The sequence below is a fragment of the Ursus americanus genome, chromosome 15, assembly GCF_024610735.1.
Source record: "Ursus americanus isolate L20-20 chromosome 15, mUrsAme1.1.p, whole genome shotgun sequence".
NCBI classification, from domain to species: domain Eukaryota; kingdom Metazoa; phylum Chordata; class Mammalia; order Carnivora; family Ursidae; genus Ursus; species Ursus americanus.
Window position 1 is genome coordinate 38,505,659 of NC_142141.1, and position 24,629 is coordinate 38,530,287.

Sequence of the window (24,629 nt, forward strand, 5' to 3'; positions counted from 1 at the left end):
ATTAGAAGAGATTCTCTGTCCTAAAGTAGGAATTTCTTTTCTAAAATCCCTACGAGATCATGATCTGGTCTCCTTCTGAACACCTCCCTTGGTGAAGAGCCCATGACCTTTTAAGGCCACCCATCCCATAGCCAGACAGCTCTACTGGTCAGAGTTCTTTCTATGTGTGGATGAAACCAGCCTCTTGAGACTGTGAGAAGCAGCCACACATTTGGGTTCGGTGCCCAGGGGTGTGTGTGTTGGTAGGAGCATGCCCACTGGCAGCCCGGGGACCTCTGCTCTCCCGTTTATCCAGGAAGGTAAACGCAGTGGCACAAAAGCAGCTTGGACGCCTGTGGCATACAAGTGCCCTCTTCTTCCACACTCCAATCCATGAGTTCGCAGAGAAGCTTTCGGCGCTTCTCCCGGAGCCTCTAAAGGTATGATGCTCTCAAAGGAACAGAAGTCTCATGATCCCGATGAAGCAGGAATATGAACAGGGAATTTGGTCCATGAAGTGAACATCTGAAATAGTGAGCTAACAGCCAAATCTGAACGGCATCAAGGAGGAGACAGGAATTCATGAATTGCTGGTGAAGCCAACCGATGTTCACTCATCACCTCCCAGCCTCTGCCTCTCCTTGGAAGTTCTCCTCACTGCCACGTGTCTGCAAAAGTCACTTTGCAGAAGCCCCAGCCCTCCTCTCTGGACACTCTCCTCTGTGTTCCTCGGGCGGGTTTATTTCTTTGCTCCAGGGCCCCTCTACAAAATCATTTGCATGTCTCCTTTTACAGAGTGGAGCCATTTTTTAATAAAATTAATATCCCATTCAGTTCATTCGATCTAAGATGCCCTGAGATAGTTTTGCTAAATGAGATGTTTTTCTGAAATGACTGAATGTTTTTTCAACTGAACTGAGATGGTGAAATGTTGGCTAAGATTTGCATTTCCGGATTCAATGAGCTAATATATGTCGTACCTAGAACAGTGCCCAGCACCTGGTGTGGGCTTTTAGTATTATTTTACTATATTCTCTAGATTTTCCATTTACTGTATTATCTACAAGAGCTGAAGAAAGCTGGACCAGCTACAACCTAAGGGCATCCCAGCGTGTTCCTGGAGGAGCAGGAGTAGGGATGTCCACAAGGGCGCAAGCACATAGGTCTGGAGGACCCAGGTCCCGTCACTTCTCCCCTTTCTTTTAGCCAGGAGGAGCTGCATTTTTTTTCTTTGTTTGCTTGTTTTTCAATATTCACACACACTGAATAGACAGGCCGGGACATCCTCTGGGGCAGCAGGATCAGGGAGCCTGGCTTGTCCAAGCCTTCAGGCGGGCAGTCGAGGTTCAAGAGCTAAGTAACTTAGTCCTCAGATCCACTCACCCGCTACCCATTCCATACCCTTCATCGAGTCTCCCCAGTTTGGCATTTTGCAGAGCACTGAAGAGAGCCAGTGGAAGCCTGGAATGTTTCACAATTGGGATAATCCTTGGCCATTTTTGTATCTCTAGCACTTAGCAGCTCTTCAATGAACAGCTGTAGGACTAACATAGTAAGTCAGGGATGGGACCGCTTGTCTGAAGGGAACTCTCCTTAATAATTAGAGGCTGGAACGCACAGTCTTTAGCAATTTCAAATTAATTGGGTAATAAGGAAATAAATTAATGTATGGTGCCGTGTGCCTTCTGTTTCCCTCCAGGTTATTTTCTTGGTGAACAGTGGCTCAGAAGCCAATGACCTAGCCATGCTGATGGCCAGAGCACACTCAAAGAGCACAGACATTATTTCTTTAAGGTAATCACGCCCTGGAATGTTCAACCCCAATAACATTGACTTACTCCAATACTAAATATCCATCTTTACAACAGAGTCTGGAGGGGAAGGAGGCTTTCCCAGGACTATCATTCTAATTTTAGGTGTTAGGGCAGAATCAAATAAATTTTATGACTGGATAACCCTATCTGAATTGGCCTGATCCAAGGCAGGGGTCCCCGACTGGGGTAACAAATAGCGTGGAGTACTAGCTATGTCATAGATCCTCCCATAAAATTAAAGAGATGGTCATATGTCAGTTTTCTTACTTTGAATGTATAGTATTGAGCAGGACATATGCCAAGTGGTGAATGACTGGTCGATACCCATAGATGCTCCTGGCTCTACCATATGACAGTGGGCCCGTTTTCATCTCTGCTTGTGCTAAGGAGCCCTCTACTTACTTCCTAGTGCGAGCTACACCAGGTTTTTCTTCACCTTTGATTCTCTTTAAGTTCGGAGGATTCATATTTAACCTGTATATTTCTGCTTCTTTGAGTGACTTTTGAAAATTGATAATTTTAATAACTTAATTATAAACCCTCAGCAGCTATGTTAGCATTAAAAATAAGAGAAAACTAAGCATTTTGCTCGCAGTTGCCTCCTTTGGGTGATTTTACGTAGCACATTGAAACAGGCTCTTCTACTGAGGATTATGCCAAAGAGTGGCTTGTGGTAAAAGTAGATGGAATGAAGAGATAGTCCCATTCTGTCACCTGTCTGGTCATAATTTTGGTCTCAATTCAAAAGATTTGATTACACCCAATACTGCACATTCCATATAAAACGCACGTGTAGTAACTACAAGCATAAGGAAACATTTAGTATCAAAGAAATATGGCAACAAAAAAATGTGATTGATGTTTTACCCAAATAAACATCCCGGAATATACATGTCAAATGTCGATCTATTCAAAGCAGTCAGGTGTTAGTAGGGTTCAACACACGTTTGTGTCTCATCCTTCAAGATGGATGACCATCCTTTTGAATCGTCTTACTAGTCATAAACCCCGTGTAAGGGTGATTTTGATTTGAGGAACTGTCAAAACCCGTATGAAGCCAAGACTGGTGATTAGGATGATTTATACTAAATATGATAGTTTTGGGTTCAAGAAGAAACAGAACCTGTGATCCTTATATGCCAAATAAAGTGGCTTATGAGGCATTTGTGCAACAGCCACATCTTAGGAACACACGTTTGGCTTCTCAAGATGACTACTTTGAAGACTAATGCTCGTTGAATATATGATTTCTGGCATGTTGCTGAAAGCTGAGTCTCACGACTGTACAGTAATCCAGTAGGGCAGCGGTCAAGGTCAGAGTTCTTGCCCAGATGTCCTCCAAATCTTCCTTTCACCATTTCAAATCAATGACCCCAGGAGAAAAGACAAATAAGTAAATTCTCCTGGCATAGCCTTAGAAGATTTCTTAGAAATCACTGGACTTGCATGTTAATGGTGTTCCTCTGAATTGAAGAAAAATGAACTTAACCCCACCTTCTCACTCTCTCTTCTCTGCAGAGGAGGCTACCACGGGTGCAGTCCTTACACACTTGGCCTGACAAACGTAGGGCCCTTCAGGATGGATCTCCCCGGTGGGTTGGGCTGCCAATCAGTGAGTTTTGAGATTTTTATGTTGTTTCTCTAAAGACTGCTCTGTACATGGTATGATTGATCAGAGTGTCCAGGTACTAGGATTAGAAATGAATATAAAGCCTATCATTAATCAGGGGCTGAATTTGACTTAGTTGAACCAAAGCCGACTTGGAGGAAATGTTTATTAGAAAGGACTTCAGAGTCTGAGTAATAATTCATGATAGAGATTTTTAAAATTTATTTTGCTTTTAAATAAGATCAAGTAAACTACAAATAAATGTATAGAAATTAGTTCTCAGACCCTTGAGTGCATCAGATTCCTACAGAACCATCCCTGAACTCACCTTCTGCTCTCACTTGCTATAGACCCACCTCAGCAAAAGAATCAGATACCTAATTATTCCTATTCTTTCAGACGCCCATGCTCACCAAACTCTTGAGCGGACACTGAAATCAGTTTCCTTTGTAAAGTGCCCCCATAACTGATTTCTAAGAAAAAAATTATCTTTTCAAACCAAAATATTTGGGTTTCATCCTAAGTGGGAGAGGAGCACAGGAGGAATCTCTGTATCAAGTTTAGAAGCCCTCTTACCCTGATCGGTATCACATGCTCCTTCAAATTGGCTACCTTGTCGTCCCATTTTGCCAAATTCCGTCTTTTGTCATTTGCAGACAATGTGCCCAGATGTTTTCCGTGGCCCCTGGGGAGGAAGCCACTGTCGAGATTCTCCTGTGCAAACAATTAGGAAATGCAGCTGTGCACCAGGTTCAAGGGGGCGGGGAGGGAGGTGCGAGGTGCATGGTGGAAGGTCGGGAGGGGTAAGGAAACTAGAGAAAGGCTGAACCCTTCCTAAGTGAACGGGTTTGAAAAAAATGGAAAAGGGAAGAGCCAAAGGAAACAACACCAGAAAGCCAACCCCCCCACCCCCGTGGAATCAACGCTTCTCATGCCAAGCGCCGCGGGGCTCTCCGGCTGTGAGGAAGAGCATCTCACGCTCTCAGCTAAGCTAAAAGGACTATCGCTTGGTACTTAATGAAAAGAGCTCTGTTAGCTCTTTTAGCAACAGCTCTGCTATCAATTTTGAAAGAAAACAAGACGGGTGGAATTGTTTACCAGTTCCCAATGGGGGAAGGGGGGGGGAGAATACTTTTAGCAAACTCAAAACGCCAGTCGAGAAGCTCCCCCAGGGATCCAGGATGCCAGCCAAAATGAGAGCATCTGTCAAAACTTAAGGCCACTCCCAAAGGCTGCTGACATCTCTTGCAAAAGTTTTAAAGGCGTTCTCAAAAGGAAAGCTTCGCCTTACCCAGCACGTTTTTATGTGCATTCTTTACCTATTCTGACCCCGAGACGTGGCTTGGAAGTAGGATCTCCTCTTTGTTAATCAGCGGGTCTCCCCTCGTGCTCGTCGGCGCAGTGCAGGACCTTTGAGCAGCCGCTCCTGGTAGTGCCGAGAAGAAGAGCTAAATGCTTCTGCCGAAGAGAGCCGATGGGATAGTCGGACTCACCGGGTTGAGAAAAAGAATGCAAATGGAAGTCGTAAAAAATCAGCTTTGAAAGGAAGAAAATGCACAGTCTCCTCAAAATTCAGACGGGATAATGGCAAAATGGAGGCAGGAGGATGCAAGAATGAGCACTGAAACAGGATGTCGTGGTCCCAGAACTTAAAACTCTAAGGAGATTTAAAGCTATATACATATGACTCTCCATTTTAAAAATAAGGAAACCAAGGTCCACAGCAGGGAGGCTGGAAAGCCAGGACTTAACCCCAAGCCTTCTGACTCCAAACCAGTGCTCCGAGGCTCTGGCCATCCTTGCTCACACTGACATCCCAGGAGGATGAACCCAGGCTTCACAATAATTCCCGTTCTGCTGGCCAGGACTGAGGAGACCCGTGAAGTCGGGAGACCTGGATTCCACTCCCAGCCCCGGCTGATTCAGCTATGATCAAATGCTCTACCTGTTGCGTCATTTGCAAGATGCAGAGGGCAGTACCTGCCCCCTGTCCCTTATTACCAGGCTTCGTGAGATCAACAGAAGAGAGCTTTCTGTACAGGAAGGCGTACAGTAGCAATGCCAAGCGTACCCGTAGAGCCGGACCTGTGTATCCTATCTTGATGGTACCAAGAACTAAAATGAGTTTCATGTACCTCATAGACTTCACTCTGACCACAAAACCATGAACTCAGAGCCTGGCAGGCAGAAGCACTTAAGAGATGACTGTTGCCTTCCCTCCCCACTCTGGGTCCCTCTCTGTCCATCCTCTCTGCCTCCTCCCTCTTTGAGACCTTCTCAGCTCTAGGCCAACATGACAATGCTAGAACCCCATGGTCATCTCTCTAGTGGCATCTGGAGACTAAATGATAGTGATGGACCTACATTTCTGCTTCTGTAAACTGTTGTCTTTGGCATATCTGAAGTCAGCTGTTTCCTTAATTCATATGTTCAAGAGACATGGCTGATATATATTTAAATGGGATAGGAGTACAAAAGGACTTCAGCCTCCTCCGGGGCTTTGGGGAGCTGAGAAGTGTTTGGTCTTTGTTGTAAAAAGGCGGATTCATAGGTTTGCAAAAGCAAGCCAGCGTGTAAAGCACTTTGAGTGTAGAAGATTCCAGTTCTCAATTCCTCTTAGGGTTCCTTCACTGGGTGCATACAGGTGCCAATCTTGGTAGAAGATCTTTCACCTCCGGACTCCATCATGGCCGTCCGCATGGGCATAAGCAGGGGTCCAGGTTGTGAGCCTGAGCTAGCTGTTGCTGTGGGAGATTTCCTTACCTTCCTCTATCCTTTTGTTCGGATTTTGTCTTTCCAAGTGTTCATTCCATAGCCTGAATTTCACATGTCACCCGTGATAACATTCACCTCCTAACGCCCACTGCCCCTCAACGCCCCAGATCTCGTACCGATCATGTCATTCTTCTTCACCTTTTGCAAAATGAGTTTCCTTTTCCTTAAGAATTGTTCTTTCTTGGCCTTTCACTGCATTTAACTGTTTCCATACTAGCAGCTAAGATAACAGCTCTTCCATCTCTACCCTGTTGCTCGCATGGTATCCAGGAGAACATCCGCTCTTTACACCCTTGCTGTTGCCATGGTGACGCCGCTGCACCCCGTCTCTCTCCAGAAGCAGCCTGACCTGGAGTGAGAGCAATGAGCTCAGGAAGGAAATGGGAAATGGGAAATGAAATAAGAAACTGATTACAGCAGGTGACCCCTCTCATCACTGAACCCGTGGGCAGCAGGGGACAAATCATGAAAGGTCTATCACAGCTTTAAGCAAAACCTTCTCTCGGTTTAGTTTTGTCCAAATTTAAGCCGTTAGGGTTGATTTTGCTCCACACTTTGACCTCTCCAGTTACAGCTCGGCTTGCTAAATTTCCACATTGTATCTTTTGGACAGATGATCCCCCCTTAAGAGTCATCTTTGGTTGTTTTCTCTTCCTTTCTTACTAAAAATTTTAAAATCCAGTCTTGAGAGGCATAGATTTATTCGTCTAGTATATTCTGATCATCACACAACTTAAGCGACGCTAAAAACGTGCTTTCTGGGTTTGATACCCTTTTCATTACTTCCTGCCTCACACTGCCAACCCCCAACTCCAACTAACAATGATGTCAGGTACCCCGGTCAAGCAAGCTTTCCCAAATATCACATGTACCTTAAAATATGTTTGGGGCCAGGGAGCTAGGACTACCTCCACGAATCCAAACAAGTGCTAGGACGGCAGGTGCAGTCACTGTCATTGGGGCTGGGGCCCTGTCACGTCCACACCTCCCTCTGCACCCTCTCTGCTGTCCATGGAGATGGGCTTCAGTTCAGAAACTGTGGGGTGGTGTTTAGAATCAAATTAGAGGCTAGGATAAAAATTCTGAAGGTTCGATCATGTATGGATGCAGTCGATCCGGGACCCTTGGTATTCCAGAGAAGCCTTCCTCTCCCTTGCTACCATGGATCAATGTTATCTGGCTCCAGTACATTCCTCTTCAGACCAGATTCTGGTTGTTCTAGAAACATACCTATTAATTCTAAAGACTGAGACACTCTGTAGCTTTAAAACCATGGCATCAAATTAAGTGGCAATAAAAGGTAAATAGAGTTATTTTCAAATAGATTAAATCCACACCCCAATTACATTTGAATTAAATCTACCCAGTTGAGAGGATAGGCTTCCTTGCGTGAAATAGCTCTGTATTCCAGACTCAGTGATACTTTGGGCCATTTCTTCCCCAGGTGGAAATGACTGAAGTGGTTTGTTTACATTTTTATGGCTATCCTACTCTCTCCGCTCAAACCTAAGTACAAGTTCTTCCAAAAGAATGTCCCCCTTTCAGAATTCTATATCCTGTTTACTGTATCCTAAGGATTCTAGTCAATCTACTCATCCTATTTTCTTTTTTTCTATATTTCCCCCATTCTACTGAATGCCATTCTCACATCTTTGAATCTATGTTTTGTTTGTTTGTTTGTTTGTGGCTCTTGGGTTTTTTTGCAGACTGCTGCCAAGCAAAGGACCAGTATATTGAACAATTCAAAGATACTCTGAACACTTCTGTGGCCAAATCAATTGCTGGATTTTTTGCAGAGCCAATTCAAGTGGGTATATTGACCCTAGACATTAACTGGGCTGACTTTTAAATTATCAGAGAGTTTTGACTCACACATTCTAGAGAATTCCAAAATATGTACGTGACCATTGCTGTGTCCCTCTCCAAATTCAATTCATTCTCTTGGTCTCCTAGAAAAAAGAGGGCCTCCGATTTTCTACTGACCTTCAAAAAACCATCTCCTGCATTCCTGGGCTGAACAGATAGATGAAACTATTGAATTCCTAAAATTCTGAAGAAAAGGAAACTCCAGCAGACTTTAGTTGCTGCATACCCACACTGTCAGGGGGAGCCTTTCTTCAATATTACCAAATCCCCTTAATCCACTTTGTTTCTAATGTCAGAAGAGAATAAGCATTTGCGTCCTTTTCCCAAAAGGCGTGGCATAGAGTAATGGCCTCTCTCTTCACCCAGTTGGAATAGTTCCAAAGACCAGTTTAAAAGTTGCTAGTATTAACAATGAATCATGGAACACTACAACAAAAACTAATGATATACTGTATGGTGACTAACACAACATACTAAAATAAAATTTAAAAGAAGGAAAAAAAATTGAAATTGCTAGTATTACTAATGTTACCGATGATAATGATCTATCTTCTTTTTTTAAAATAGTTTCAAAGGTCTATGCTGTTCTTACAGGACTCCCTGGTTTGGCCTTTTGCAGGGGGTGAATGGAGTCGTTCAGTACCCGAAGGGGTTCCTAGGGGAAGCCTTCGAGCTGGTGCGAGAGCGGGGAGGCGTGTGCGTCTCGGATGAGGTGAGCAGCTGTGGAACAGGTGTGGTGTAGGGAGCCGGACAGGAAAGGCACAGGGAGAAACTTCTTCAAATCTTCCTCCGCAATCCAAAACAAAAGCATCTGCTGTGGGAATTACAGGATGTGGGTATGAATTAATGAAGACTTTGCTAGTTGAGTGGTTGGTTAGTGGGCTAGTTGGTCCATTTAACAAGCACAACAGAACTTAAATATCCAAATTGGAGTCTATCAAATGAGTGGCTAGCGGGCACAGATGACGCTGTCCTGACCCGAGGCACTTTTTAACCTTCCCATTTGGGGATTGTGTCAGGCAGGGGCAGCTCAAAAGCCACATAGGAAATTTAATCTCATAACCAAGTTTTCATCCTAATTTTGCCAAAACAGTATTAAACAGCCTGGCAGCAATCATCTTACCTTACTAACAAAACTGGTTTGGAAAAGATATTAAAAGAAAAAAAAATGCACAGGGCGCCTGGGTGGCTCAGTCGGTTAAGTGTCTGACTCTTGATTTCCAGTCGGGTCACGATTTTAGCATCTTGAGATCAAGCCCCCGCTCACGCTCTGCGCTGGGCATGGAGCATGCTTCGGATTCTCTCTTGTTCTCCCTCTGCCCCTCCCCCCCTAAAAAAAAAAGAAAAGAAAAGAAATGCAGTCTTTAAGAGAGAAGAGGGCCACCATTACAGATATTTAAAAACTAGTTCCAAAAAAATTCTAAAATAGCTTGAGTTAAGGCAGCATTAGTACAATAAGCATAAGTACCTCCAAGGGGACACTCGGAAGGGAACCAAATTCATTGGCTCTGTGAGCTTTAGCCTGTTTCATCATAATCACACCTCATATTAGAATATATCAAAGACAACAGTCTTCTGTCTACCGAAAATAGTAATAGAGGTCAAAGGACCAGAGGGTGGTCGCCAGGACCACGGAGTGCTCCCGGCTCATTCCTGGCTGACCAGTCATGATTCTACTAACAAGTGGTTAGACCCACGAAGAGCAGGCGGGGAGCTTGTGAGTATGTTTCACACCAGTTTCAGTCCTGCTGTCTTCACCTGAACATTTTCCTCAGCTAAACGTTCCCCAAAGCAGTCTTTGGGCTGTCCCCTCTGCAAAATTGTTTTTGCAATTTCCTCATGTGCAGCCGGGTGTCTGGTACCCCCAGACCTAGATGGCCCCAGAGCGCTGCACACACAAGCGAGGGCTAGCCCAGCCCCCCTTCTCCAACCTGCCTCTGGGAGTTCAGAGAACGCAAACCAATCAAAGTCCTGAAGAAAGTTAACTGCTAGTAAAAAAAGAAGAAAAGTATATTCTGTTAGTTTACAATTTGCTATGTCAGTGAGAGAATCAAATTCAACCTTTGGAATCAGCACGTAGTGAAGCTGCCACGGTTGGACCAATGAGAGAAAGTAGATTAAATTTTTAAAATATATGAGTTTCAGAATTTTCTAAGATAGGTGGTTTTATTGCTGTTTTTTTTTAATTTATTTATTTTAGAGAGAGAGCGAGCGAGTGCGTGAGTGTGGGGGAGAGGCAGAGGGAGAGAGAATCTCAAGCAGACTCCCCGCTGAGCAAGGAGCCCCACACGGGACTCAATCCTAGGAGCCCAAGATCGCAACCGCGGCCAAAATCAAGAGTCAGCCGGCCAACTGACAGAGCCACCCAGGTGCCCCAGTTTTATCACTTTCAAGGACGTAATTAGAAACTGCGTAACACAGGGGGACCTTAAGAAGGATTGTCCTAATGACTAAGTGAAGATAAGAATTGCTAGAACTATCTATAAGGTAGATATAGTAACAATTCTGTAAGGTATCCCCCATTGTAATTATTTCAAGGAAACTTTACCAGAAAGGCTCTGGTAGAAATTTGCACAGAGACGTCTGTGTGGCTTTATTCAGTTACACACTTCGGCTACTTTCGTATTCATTCTACTTGCTAAGCACCGACGTTTATCAGGCATTTGCCAGGTGTTGTGGAGAAAGAGAGGAATAAGATACAGTCCCTGTCATCAGACACATACAGTGGTGACAGTCGTCCAAGGTGAGAGGTCCTGATGGCAGCATGCCTAGGGGCCTTGAGGGGGAGCCCTACTAGAGCTCAGGAAAATCTTAGACCAAATGATGATGAAGCTATGTTTTGAAGGACAAGAGGAGTTAGTGAGATAAAGAAGCAGGGAGAGTGTCTTCTAGAAAGAGGGAAAAAGCATGCACAAATAAACTAAAGTGAATTTAGTTCAATCCTGATTTAACTGGCTTACCTGGATCATCTCAGGACATAAGTCTCAGGAAGGAAAGGAGATCTCAGGGAAGAGAATGACTAGTCTATGCAGGCTGGGCCACAGCCATACCAGCCCCAATCCACTCCCTGTAACTCCTGTTTCGTCCAGCCGGGCAGAAGCAGCTTCTCCTCTGCTGCCTTACACACTGAAGATCCTTATTAAGGATTGCTAACCAGAATGTTCCTTCCATGTGCATTATTTATATGACCCTTACAGCAGCCCCGTGATGTATTACTATTACCATTTCTACTTAACAGAGTTAACATAGGTTCAGAGGACTCCAGAAATATATCTAAAATCCCACAAGGCTAGTAAATGGTATCTGGTAACTAAAAGCTCAGACACAAATTAAGTGCTGTGCCCATGATCGTACAAGGATGGCGATGCTGATGACTGGCAGTGATGGCTTTGAAAAGGAAGAGGGGGAAGGGGAAGCGCACACAGTCAGAAAAGCCATCTTTGAAAGGTTTCCAATGAGTCTGGATTTGTTTCCATCAGGTGCAGACAGGATTTGGAAGGCTAGGCTCTCACTTCTGGGGCTTTCAAACCCATGGCGTCCTGCCAGACATTGTCACCATGGCTAAAGGGATTGGGAACGGCTTTCCCATGGCAGCAGTTGCGACAACTCCAGGTAGGGCCTACGGGCAGGTTGCATTTGCTTCTGGGCCTCTTGCATCGGTGATGGTAGAAAACAGATGTTTTGGAACTTGTGTGGGTTGAAGACAGTGACAGGAACTATACATGCATTTCCTAAGTAATGATAAAGCGAGACAGTCTGCCAGATTGTGGAAGAGATGGAAGAAAGCCAGCCCTGTTTGCTCTTGCTGCAGGGAAGACTAATACTCCCATGCCCACGATGAAATGCAGGGTTCTCACACTCCAGCAAGGTATAGGAAATTGTGCCACAGAAACAGAACCCACATAAGAGATCCCTTTTAATCAACCTGAAGCTAACTGTGAAATTTCCAAGGGAATCATATTCTGAAGGGAGACTCTTACTTGGCCTTGCTATTCCAATACGTTATAAACTCAAGGTCCAGAGTGGACAGTTTTCTCTGTTTCTGACTCATCAACAAAACAGCCGAATACAATATATCTCATTTAGCCAGAATATTCCATAAAATGAACATGAGAATAAACCCCTATTCAGTTTTAGTGAGGTTTTACAGAAAAGGATTTTGATGAACCAATTATGGTTAAAAATCTTTAAATTGTTTTTTCTTCCCACCAGTAGTAAGCACACTTCAGAGGTACTAAAGGATAATTAAGTGCTCTGATGGTTCAATGTTTTCATTGAATGAATAAAGATATGCTACCGAGTCCAAGCTCCCTCCGCTCGCCACACGACAGGCCAGTAATTTGAGAGGCGAGATGTTGGGGTCAGGAAAGCCAGCAAACCAAGGAGATGGCAGACGATCATCTTAAAGAAGCATCTCCCCTGGGCAGGAAGCCCAAACTCCTTGTTTGTTGGAGAAAGGAGGAAGCACAAGAGGTTTGGAGACAAAGGTGACCCATGTCTGTGGACATCTGAGAAAGGTCTTGTAACTTCTTTGTCCTTGGTCAGTTGATCTTTGCCTACAGGAATCTGGTCATGTTGCTTCTGTAAATCTTAACCATAGCATCGGCCTCTCTGTACTTCCTTATCTCCTCAAGTGATGTAGGTTTCAGGTAAAAAAACAAAAACAAAAAACCAGTTTTTGCAAATCTCAGCTGTAAGCTGAATGAAGAATGAATTGGGTACGATGCCATGAAATATATTTTTAATACAACACCAAAGTCAATATAATTCAAATGGTGTGATGGGAGATTACAGATAAGAAGGTCTCACTCTCTGTCCACCTTTCATTTTCTCCCCCTAGAGATTGCCAAGTCTCTGGCTACACGCCTTTTGCACTTCAACACCTTTGGAGGGAACCCTATGGCCTGTGCCATTGGGTCAGCGGTGCTCGAGGTATGTTCCAGCAGCCATGTTAACATCCTTCATTTCACAAAATGGCTACTTCAAGACCCACACACATCATCCAACCCCCATCACGTTATTCGAGTGAAACGGTAATTACTAGTCCATGAATTTAAGTTAGATTTCCAGTTGCTATTCTGCCCTTTCACCTCTTTTTAAAGATCTACTTTGGGTGCTTGAAGTATTAGACACAAAATAATTTATAAGAAACCTCACATGCATGGGAAGTAGAAGAAAAGGTCGCGAGCTGCGAGCACTGAGATTCCTTCTTCATTTGAGTCGTGTGTGATGGACAGTCACCAACTGCTGTCCTTGGATTCAGGTTAATTGTGGCCTGTCCTTTATGTTCTTCCCCCCTTTTGTTGTACAGTCATAGAGAGAAACTGAGTTCAGTGGGACCAAGGAGGTAATTCAGCCGTGGTTCAGCCCCACTCCCTGAATTTCCCTGGTGTCTCCTCTGCTCAACGCCCTTGCTAATGTGCAGGAGAGCATTTGCTTAAGTAAGTGCAGGGTATTACTGGAAGAATGTCCAAGAAACAACTCACTGTGGTTGTTCGTGGGGAGGGAAACTTGGCAGCTGGGGGACAGGGATCAGCGAGGATCATTCTACTGCGTACATTTTCATGCATTCTGATTTTTGAACAAAGCACATGATTCACCCATTCAAAAAATTTTGAGTATTTTTAAATAAAAATAATTAAGTAAAAGCTTCCCTTGCTGATTAAAAAGTATCTTCAAATATGATAAAATCACAAAATGAAAAGCGTGGGTAGGAATGTGTCATTTACTTCATTTTGTAGACATGGCCAACTTTTTTTAAGTGTTATGTCACCTCAACCAGATAGAGGGGATGTAGGTGAACGAACAGGTCTCAAGTCGTGAAGCCATGCAATTATTATCAGCTAAATATAAATGTAGTGTAGTGTGTGTAGTCGCCAAGAATCACAGGTCTCTGCCGTGAGTGGAAGTAGGTGAAAATTTTTTTTGCATCTTCAGGGCCCTGGCTCTGGGCCCACATGGGCCTTCCCTCAGCTCACAAGCCATGGCCCTGTGGTGGGACACGTGGGCAATGACAGTCTGTGTCTGGCTGAGGGCCACTAAACATAGGTCAGTAAGCTTCCAGTAGGGTGAGAATCTGTGACAGGTCTTCCCCCCAAACATTTGTTTTCTTCACCCCTGTATCCTACTTCTCAGCTGAGACTGGCAATAATGAACCCTGGGATTATGGCATCTGTGTTACAGACTGCATTGAGACGTGTCTTTTATCCTTTCCTAAATTTTTAATCACCCCTGAAGATGAGGAGGGTTTGGGGAAAGTATCCCTCAGACCAAGCCTCTTTGTCTCCTTACAGCAAAGCTTTTCGTAGTACAGAGCATGGTCACATTAGACTTTGGGTTCCAAGTGTCCGGTCAAGTTTCTGTAAAGAAGGTCATATAAATTTACCTCTCTGTGTTTCTCAGTCAATATTAGAACTTTTTTTTTTTAATGCAAGACCATTCGGAACTTTCTCTAAACAGGTGATTAAAGAAGAAAATCTACAGGAAAACAGTCAAGAAGTTGGCACCTACATGCTACAGAAGTTTGCGGAGCTGCGCGATGAATTTGAGATTGTCGGAGATGTCCGAGGCAAAGGCCTCATGATAGGAATAGAAATGGTGAAGGATAAGGTAGGTTCTGATCTGCTGTACTCTCTGTGACTTCTTGGGGTTGGGAAGAATTAAAGTCGGAAGCATGAGCTACAAGACCACTTCATTCATTCTCAGGCAGAGAGCACACAGGCCAGCGAGGCTCAGCAGAGCCCAGCAGAGATAGTAGGGAGTGCCAAACGCTAGCAGGTCGTCAAGAGCTCCAGAGGAGTGAGGGAGGGCATTTGGAACAGGGAGCTGACATTTTTTCCTGCCACTCAAGGCCCAGAACATTGGTGATGACTGAATATTTAGAATTAGACATATGGGGAAGGGAAGAAGTTATTTGGGGAGCAGCAGGTGGCCCAGAGAGCTCATGGAAGTAAGGGAGAAGGCCAGGAGAGAGTTGTGCTGATGGTTTGGGGCGAGGACATTAAGAATCTACAGCATTTTGTATCTGTCTGTGGATATTTTTCAGTCTCCCAAGTAACCAGGCACAGTGTGACTTTCTGATGACATTTCCCACTGTGACCTCAAACTCAATACGACAACAATTGAACTTGGCATTTTCCCCCAAACCAGTTATTCCTCCAAGTTCACTGTTCCTGTTTCTCACCCTCCATGGTTCTCCCAATTACCCAGGCTCCAGACCAGAAAATAGCCTGTAACTCCTCTCCCTTGTTTCTAGTGCCAAGTCCTGTTGATCCTTCTTCGACACATCTCTCAAATCCTTCCCTGTGTCTCCATGGCTGCTCCTGCAGCCCATGTCCCTCTCCTCCATAAAAGCGAAGCCTAGACCCGCTAAGGGGAGCAACAGGGAGAGAATGTTGGCACCATGGTGACGAGTCAGACTAACCCCTTCATCCTAACTCCTGTCCAGCTTTCTCTTAAGCGGCTTCTTGCTATTTGATCTGAACACAGCATCCTAGTTTAGGAGGGTTGATGCTCAATTATTTTAGGACTCAGACCAGACCATGTCTCTCCCGTTAATGCCACACAGCAGAGCCAATACAAAGCTAGAATGCTTAAGCAAGATATTAAAGCTAAGACAAGACAACAGCAGAATAAGAGGAACATGAGACTAGGTCCTCTGGCTCACAAGCCACAAATGCTTATCTTCAGCTTGTGGCCCAATTTTAAAGCCCAGAAGAGTCCATCCTAGGCCCCAACCCAGGAACTCCCCCAAAGATATCTACACGTCCAAGTCCAGACTCCACAAAGGAAAACTCAAGGAGAGAGGAGGGGTTCCTCTCTTTCCCACTGTTCTAAACCCAGCTGCTGCGTGCTCAGAGACACACGAACAAAATGTTCGTCAGGACTTCATCCGTCATGATTAAACATCAGCATCTGCTGTTGGTGAGGACATATGTTGGTACAGCCCTTTAGAAAGCAATTGGTCTGTATCTATCAACATTTAAAAGGTATGCATTTGACCGAGCAATTCCACTTCTAGAAATATGTCTGAAACAAATACTCATAGAAGTTTGAAAGCTATAGATGAGCAGGGCTGTTTATGGAATTGTTTATAATCACAAAAAATTGGAAACAGCATAAATGTCCAACAATAGATGATTAAACAAATTACCAACGAACTATGAAATAGCAGGTAAGCTTTAAGAAGGTGAGGCCCAAATACAATGACCTGGAAAGATTTCCAACAGACATTGTAAATTGTTAAAAGAAACTTGGAAAACATTATAGAGTATGACTCATTTTTCTAAATATGCATATAGATGTATTTGCACACATAGAAAAGTGTCTGGTTCACATGAAATTATCAACAGGAGGTGAACCCAGGAGTAAGACTCGGGGAGAGGAAACTTGCCATTTTACTTTATGGACCTCCATTTCAGTTTAAGGCTTTCTTCTCAATAACCATGGATTACTTTCATTTAAATGCAGATTTATGGGGCAGGGAGGACAAAAAACAGTAAACATGAAGCGACATTACACACCCACCAGGAGGTCGGTTAGGGACGGGCGCACGGATTATCAAGCGGCTGGGACACAGGCTTGAGCACAGGGCCTGGGCAGCGGGCCTGCGGCTGTGCCTCAGAGTTTCAGCCGGGCTTTTCTCTGAGGAATGCGTACATGTTCAATTAGTCACCACAGTTGAGGCCAGGGGATGATAAAACGGGCAAGGATGCAGGGAGGGTGCTGGCCCCGTCCCGAGTGAGGCCAAACTCCACCGGCCCAGCCCCTGCCTATCCAGCAAGACCCCACCAACTCAACTTCCCCACGGGAAACCTTTGCAGGGGGTGCTGAGTGCCCCCTGACCTCTCACTATGTCCACACCATATCTGACCACTTGACGGCTCTCACAGTTTATTTCAATTATTTCATCATAGTTTAGTCTTCCCCGTAGATGAGAACGTCAGCGGCAAGCAGGAATGCGCGATGACATGTTAGGACCAGTGAGAAGATCCTAGTCTCGTCCCCCCGTCCCAGGTGCTCAATATCCAGCAGTCTGAACGTCTGAATATTATTTTCCTTATCTCAAAGCTTTAAGACAGACAAAAATGCGAACATCTCTGGGAGGTCCATAGGCCAAGCCTGAGCCCCAAATGTCTGTAGTTCGGAAAGGCTTCCGCATCATGCAGACACACTGTCAGGCTTGAAATGACTAAGTCAGAGGGAGGCATCTGTACTTAGGCTGGGAAGAGAGGAGACATACAGAAAGGGCCCAGCCCCCAGCCCAGTGCCACCAAATGGGTAGTGGCATGTCTGGACTCCCAGGGAGAGACCAACCTCAGATGCTTGGTAACCTGAAACAGCCTCCGCCCGCCCCCGAAAGTGCTTACCTTTCTTAACCCTGGAGGATTAAGTCTTGGGGGAGAAAGAGCAAATTCTGCAAGCCAAGGAGATGAGGACAGCCGGCGCCACCCCAGCTGCCTGGGCGTGCTGTGGCCCAGGGAAAGCCTGGGATTGTTCATGCCCTTGTGTAACTTTGGAGCCATTTCCTGGGCTTTGAAATGAGCCCTTTATATGAACAAAACAAAGTGAACAGTTGAGAATTACCACATCAATAAAGCCGACTCCAAATTTAGCTAAGAAAGAACCAAATTCCCAGGATAACCATTAGCAGAGCCAAAGATTCACTGGCAATCTGCATTCAACTTAATTTTTTCTTTAGGAATTTGGGATGAATTGGGATAAAAACAAATATTTTTAATAACACCACCCCCCCAAAAAAATTCCATCCAGCAATTAACAGCTTTATTTTTCTCATAGCTGTATTCAATTACAGTGAGGAGACAGAGATTGAGAGGGAGAGAAGAGCACTGATTGCTCAAGTTGCTTTTTTTTTCTCTGTTGGAAAAAACGTCCTTAACAATTCAAACCCAAATAGAAAATATATTTTAAATGTATTTGCAGGTGAGCTGCGAGCCTCTTTCCCGGGAAGAAGTCGGTGAAATCCATGACAACTGCAAACGCATGGGGCTTCTAATTGGCAGAGGCGGCATTTTTGCTCAGGTGAGAGAAAGGCTGGTCTCTCCCTATCCCTTTAGGTAGGCGTCTCCCTGGGAGCCCAGTGCTGGTCTCTTTTCTTCAAGACCCAGCCCCACTTCCTCTGGGCATAATGCTCAGGTCTTTTCACGAAAAGGGTGCAGTGATGCCTGAGGACCACGAGGGGGCGCTGTGTTCAAATGGTTTAGTTACCGCCGCTCTAGGAGGACCGTCCAACAAGGCATAAGAAGAGATGTACAAAGCAGAGAATTTACAGTATAGGTCACAGTAGAGTCATCACAATCATGCAATAACTAATTTCTCTCATGCATGAATTAGTTCTAACCCTGTGAAAGCAATTCTAGTCGTTCTTAACTGAGCCCTGGGCTCTGACTTGAGGACCCTCACCCTGCTGGGACATAGTGGCCACTGTGGCCAGGAGGGACGTAACAGTGCCGACAGGCCGGGGTGACCCTGCAGGAGGGGTGGGAGACCACCCTGGCGGGGTCCCTAGTGAGATCTCAGAATGAGCCACTCCCAGTGCCCTTCAGCCTCAGGCCGGAAGCTGCAGAGTCCGCTCTCCCGGCTCCCCCCCGGGAAGGCCAGCTGTAGCCCCGGGAAGGCGTGGTCCTGGTGCGGCCCTGGCCTGTGGGCGCGCTGCGGCTGCTGGGGAAGCCCTCTCCCCAGATCGGTCACGCCGCAGCACCCTCACCCTGAAGTGGTTCCAGGGCGGACACGTGAGATTTAGGGTAGCTTCTGCTCCTCCCCTAATTTGTTCTTGTCCTTTGTCATCTTTCTTTCCCATTTTAAATGTCAGTCCTTCTTCCCGGTTTCCTTGCTCCGTTCCTGCCCCGTACTCGAGTCCAGTGAACGCTCTCGCCTCCTACTTCTCAGGGACACAGAAGCTCTTAAATAAGATCTCTGTGTCAACTCATCTGTCCCCACATCCGTTACTTACTTCCTTTCCTGAAGATTCAGGGAATGAGGTGTCTCTCCTATTCAGATTTAGATCATCGACCCGTGCCCTTGACTGCTGACACTCTACCTTTGTTCAAGGGGACATCCTTGCGTTCTCTTGTATCTGTAACTTTTCCTCAACTTCCCCTCACCCTGTTAAGAAATAGGCTTAAAACTCTCCCAGCCCAAACCAAACCTACTTCAAACAAAACCAGAATGAGCACTTTTGCTGGGACATTCTCTGTGAGTTTTTTCTAGTCCCGGTCACAAATATTTTTCTGTACGAATTAATGATTAAAAATCCTATAACTTATAAAAACACGAAACAATTGTTTACTTGCTTAGTTATTTCTTAGTTATCTGGAAAACAGTGTAAGTGCTAAGCACTAAGCAGCCCTTGCAATGATAAATAACATCAGTCCCTCCCTTCTCAGAGCTGGCAGGAAAGGAAGGCATACAAACAGCAAATTATAATACAATGTATCCAGCTCATCTACAGCTTTTTAAAGGCGTATCACAGCAGGAAAGAGCAGGGACTTCTAGCCCAGACTTCCTAGCTAGGCTGAGCCTTACTCAGTGAGATAAACCCTTGTTTACCTTGCGTAGAGCTCCGGCAGAGAGCAAAGGCTACAAGCTCGCCAGCATAAGGCTTGAGGCGGTGAGTGGCAATAATACAAAACCTTGATGCTTGTCAGGCACTGTTACAAACATTTTGCACTGACTCATGCAATGCTCTCAACAAACCTATAAGATGAGTACTATTATTGTTCCAATTTTACAGGTGAAGAGAAAGAGGCACAGAGAGGTTAAGTAAATTAGCCAAGTCCCACAGCTAGTAAGTGGCAGAACCAGGATCCAAGCTCAGGCAGTCGGATTTCGGAGTCTGTCCTCTGAAGATCTTGAATAAACCTGAGGGGCCGATTTTGGGGGCAGTGAAGGGCGTGGGGCTGGCTGATGGTGCTGTTTGAGCTCACTCCACAGTAGCCGGATAAAGGGGCACTCAGGGAACACTCCAGAAGTGTGAAGTGCGCAGGCCGGGACAGGAAGAGTAGGGAGCGGGGAGGACCGCGCCTCCTGTCGAACTCGGTTGCGAGACGGCCAGGATGAGCGCCGCTTGCAGCCTGCTCGGGCTGGGGAGTTTCCGGACATCTGTTCCTGCAGACAAGCTCAGAGGGGGGAAGCGGGGCCAAGTCACGGTCGTTGGCGTCGTCGGCCTCTCGGTGGCGAGAGGAGTCGTCTCGGGGAAGGGAGTCTCCGCGGGAAAGGCAGTGCGCGCCGGACACACACCTGCATGTGCAGGGCCGGGGCGAGGCCAGGTGCCCACACAGAGGAGAGTTAGCAAGGCCCGGAGGCACGAGGCTGGCGGGGTTCGAGGGGAGGGAGGGACCCCGGCGCCCCAGGCGGAGTCCCTGCCGGGAGGGTGTGGCTGGACCACGCAGAGGGAGCAGTAATGGCCAATAAGCACCAGGCCATCCTTCGAGGCCCTTGGGGTAAAAAGAGACGGTAGCTTTTGTATAGTGGCTGGGGGCGGGGGGGGGGGGCGTCCGCTTTTGATGCGGTGTGGTTTGGATTTGGGTTGGCAGAGCTTTCAGTCCGCTTGTTTACAGGTTTGGGGAGGGGGGGTGCGAGAAGCTGAGGACCCCCGAGAGGAGGGGACGTTTCCCCGAGCGAACGCGAGGCGCGGCTCCAGGGCCCAGGGCACCGACTTCCATCCGAAAGACCTGGTTCGCCTGCCCTTCAGGCGGGGATGTGAAACTGGAGGCGGGAGCACACGCCTTTCTAGAAAGATCTTGCCTGACAGCTTCTGAGCTGCAGGAGGCAAGGTCGTCTGTGACACGGAGGGAGAGGCGTGGGAGCTGAGGGAGCGAACTGGGAGGGAGGGGAAAGGTTTCCCACGGGCAAGGAAGCGGACCGAGGACAAGGGAGAGTTGGGACCAGCAGAGGTTGGGAGCCTGAAACTGGAACGGTGTCCCTCTGTCCGTCTGCCCGTCCGCCCGGCGGTGGCGGGATGTGCTCCGACCCTTCCCGCTTACCACCGTGGGGTGGGCGGTGCGGAGCCAGCGGGGACCTGCGGCGTGGGTGCAGCGGCAGGGGGTGCGGGGCGCGCGGCAGGACGGCCCGCTGAGAAAGTCGTGCCCACCGGCAACCGGACGCGGCTGGCCGGGCCGGAGAGGGAGGGAGACGCGGAGCCGGGCCGCAGCCCGAAAGCCAATGGGGGATGAGGAGATTGCAGTTTTCACGGAAAGGGCAGATGTGGTGGGAATCCAAAAATCCGAAATTGGATCGTTCCTGGTGAAGAGGAGGCTCGTGGAGCCGGCCTTGGGGTGGGGGTGGGGGGATGGATGCAGAGGAGCAGAGATGAAGGTTCTGGGAGTCGTGGCCCTCAGGAAACCGAGAAGCTATTTTGGAGGGTTGTATACCTTGACATGGAGGGCACCCTCGGTACCCGCAGAGATGAGGTGTAGATAGGGGCCCAAGACCTCAGTGAAGGTGGTGGAAAGACCAGGAGGTGAACAGATGGCAAAAAGGAAGACGGGCAGAGCCAGATGGTACCAGAATTGTTAGGAGACCTAGAAGGTGAATGGACTGGGTACAGCACTGGGGAGGGAGGAGACCAACCCAGGAGGGAAATATAAGACATGTCATAAAAATAAGGTTTAAGAGCCTTCGCTTAGTGCATTCTCTCGAAGTTATGTTTGATTCAATGTGATGATCCGTTGCTCTGTTTTCCTTTGTCTCCTCAGACATTCCGCATCGCGCCCTCGCTGTGCATCAGTAAACCAGACGTTCGTTTTGCAGTGGAAGTATTTCGGTCTGCCTTAATCCAACACATAGAGAGAAGAGCTAAATAAAATGTTTGAAAAGAAAAACCATAAGCTTCAAGAACTTCCCACTTACGTTCAAGGGTTAATTTGAGGAATTCAATCAGATAATTAGTATTAAGTTGTATGGGACGTGGTTGACTGCCTACCAGCAAATGTGTTACCAGAGCCCCCATTATCTTGAGAAATCCATCCTTCAAGAACGGATCTTTATCCCTAGCTCAGAGAATAAATCCTAATTATTCTAGGTTAGTTAGGGTCATTTAGTTCCCCCTGTCAGCGATTGGCTTATGCATGACATGTGACATATTTTGGGACAACGAATCCTGAAGAAAAATATTTTGGTGGAGGTGCCTTCAGGTGAAGGTTTCTTTATTCTTCATTCTTCATCACCAGAAGACATGTCTTCTTGCACAGATCGTCATAGGTCATGCTCACATCATGTCAGCCATTTTGAGGCCACGAAGAGAAAGCTTCTTTGCTGGGGTTGAAAGGTAGAAGGAAGCTGAGTCCTTAGTAATGTCAATGAGCCTCTGACTTAACCAATCCTTGGAGCTTCTTGTTATCAGATAATAAATTCTGTGTATTGCACAGCCTCTTTGATTAAAGCTTACTATGATTTCAACCATAAGCATCCTAAGAAATGATGCAGAAAATAACTGTCCCCTTCTTTTTTAACTCCCTTAAAATATCTATCAGGGCCTTCTTCTCGATTCCGACTTCCATCACCCCACCCTGAACTAAACCCTTGTTACTTTTATTGCAATAGCCTCCAAGGCCAGAATTTTCCAAACTTTAGTCACTAGAATGCACATTTCTTAGCGTTTTCTTCCCCATATGTATATACCACCCATCTTAGAATTGACTTAATATTTTTCCTTAATTTAACTTGTTTTACTTAGACGTATTTGATAGTAACCTTTCTATGGTAGTAATAAGTGGGAAATCAGTACTTCTTGTCATACTGGAAAGTAATCATACAAATAAAATGAACACAAACCAATGTAATTCAGTTCTAGCAAGACGCAATTTCTTGCAGATGTTCCCAGTCTGAGGGAACATCTTGTTCTTTGTTCAAAGGGGAGATTAGAGAGTATTTGAAGGGTGTCAAAACTACAGGCAAATTGATACCCTCTCCTTAAACACAAACAGAAGACAGTCCACAGAACTGAAAGCGAAACAGCTTTCTCAGCATGCAGTGAGATGTGAGCTGTGTCGAGCTGGATGCCATGTTCTCATGGCCTCCTCCCTGGGGTGTCTGTTCCACTAACCTATCCTATACCTCGCTGCCAAATTTGTCTCCCATGGGCATTGACTTAAACATGGCATTCCCTTGTGCAAAACCTTCCAGTTGCTCCCCATTGCACCCTGGATAAGATTGAAACCCCTTTAACAAGGAGCTCAATGCCCTCCAGGACCCAGTTTCCAAACAGCCAACAGTTCAGAAGTGCTCTGTTTTGACAAGGGGAACGATCATTGAATTGAGAGCCAAATGATCTGAATTCTAAGTTCAGTTCTTCCACCACTTATTTGCTCTAGATAACCTTGGGTGAGCCTTCTAACCAATTTTTAAAGCCCATTTTGTTCCCAGGCTTTTCAATGCTTGCCCTTCCTACCTCCTGAGTTGTGTTGGGAATCAAGTAAGTTAATGAATGTAAAAGCACTTTAAACTATGCAAATAGAGATTCTTCCCTTCAAGCTACATTTCTCCTCTTCCTTTTACTACAGAATCTCCCAAGAGCAGTATTTGTACTTCAGCGATCCTTCCTCGCTTCCTGCCCATGTCTCGACAACTAGGATCTCACTCCTGCCTCTCATTCCTTGGAAACTGCCTTGTCAAGAGGCCATCAATGACTTCCTTATGACCAAAACTTAATGTTTCCTTTGAATGTTCTTTCTTTTTTTCCCCTTTATTTATTTGAGAGAGTGAGAGAGAGAGAGCACAAGCAGGGGAAGCGTCAGAGGGAGAGAGAAGCAGGTTCCCCACTGAGTAGGGATCCCGATGTGGGGCCTTATCCCAGGATCCCAGGATCATGACCTGAGCTGAAGACATGCGCTTAACCCACTGAGCCACCCAGGCACCCCTGAATGTTCTTCCTAAACAACTGCTCCTTCTTGAATATGATTCCCTTGGCTTCGGCAACGTGGTCCTTCTATCTCCGATGGCTCCTTCTCCGTCTTTTTCCTGGCATCTCCTCAACTACAAGGTTCTGTCCTGGGCCTGTCCTGGGCCATCACTTCTTCCATGCTACACTCTCTCCTCTAAGTAACCTCATCTACTTTGGGAATCTCAGCTGTCCTGGCTATGCTGATGACTTCCAAATATTCATCTTCAGTCTCAACCTGTCTTCTGAGCCCCAGCCCCAAGATTCTAGCCGTCTGGACACCTTCGTTTGGATGTCGCAAGGACACTTAAAATTCAGCATATCTGAATATCTCTCCTCCAAGGAACCCTTTCTGGATTGAGGGTAACTTTTTGTCTCGGGCTCACAGTTCAGGGCACTATTTTCCTCCAAGTTATCTTTTTGCCCTTCCTATGACTAAGTCTCATGAATACATTCTCCAACATTGTTTTTCCAGTATGTCCATTTACACCCAACTGCCTTAACTTGGGCCATCGTCATCTCTTCTAAACTATTTAAACTACCTCCTAACTGGCATTCTGGACTTCTTCCCAATCCATTCTCTGCACTGATACCAGAGTCACTTACTTAAACAATAAATACGATCACATCTCTCATCTCCTGACTCCTTTGAGAGTTCCTTATTGTCCATGGAACAAAGTCCAAACTC

The 24,629-nt window shown here is 46.0% G+C and overlaps 1 protein-coding gene across 4 annotated transcripts in view; it reads left to right on the plus strand.

The window, feature by feature from the left end:
• Window positions 1-22,467, plus strand: part of AGXT2 (alanine--glyoxylate aminotransferase 2) — a 32,431-nt gene extending 9,964 nt beyond the window's left edge. For 3 of the 4 annotated variants that reach the window (XM_045787227.2, XM_045787228.2, XM_045787229.2), the window contains exons 4-14: window positions 296-419; window positions 1,679-1,773; window positions 3,312-3,405; window positions 4,059-4,152; window positions 7,884-7,984; window positions 8,663-8,755; window positions 11,523-11,655; window positions 12,884-12,975; window positions 14,503-14,652; window positions 17,986-18,084; window positions 21,759-22,467. In XM_045787227.2, coding sequence (XP_045643183.2) covers window positions 296-419; window positions 1,679-1,773; window positions 3,312-3,405; window positions 4,059-4,152; window positions 7,884-7,984; window positions 8,663-8,755; window positions 11,523-11,655; window positions 12,884-12,975; window positions 14,503-14,652; window positions 17,986-18,084; window positions 21,759-21,866 — 1,183 coding nt within the window. In that variant the 3' untranslated portion in view covers window positions 21,867-22,467. The remainder of the gene's footprint in view (window positions 1-295; window positions 420-1,678; window positions 1,774-3,311; window positions 3,406-4,058; window positions 4,153-7,883; window positions 7,985-8,662; window positions 8,756-11,522; window positions 11,656-12,883; window positions 12,976-14,502; window positions 14,653-17,985; window positions 18,085-21,758) is intronic. The other variant, XM_087867943.1, reaches the window with a different exon arrangement.
• Window positions 22,468-24,629: the final 2,162 nt, after the last annotated feature.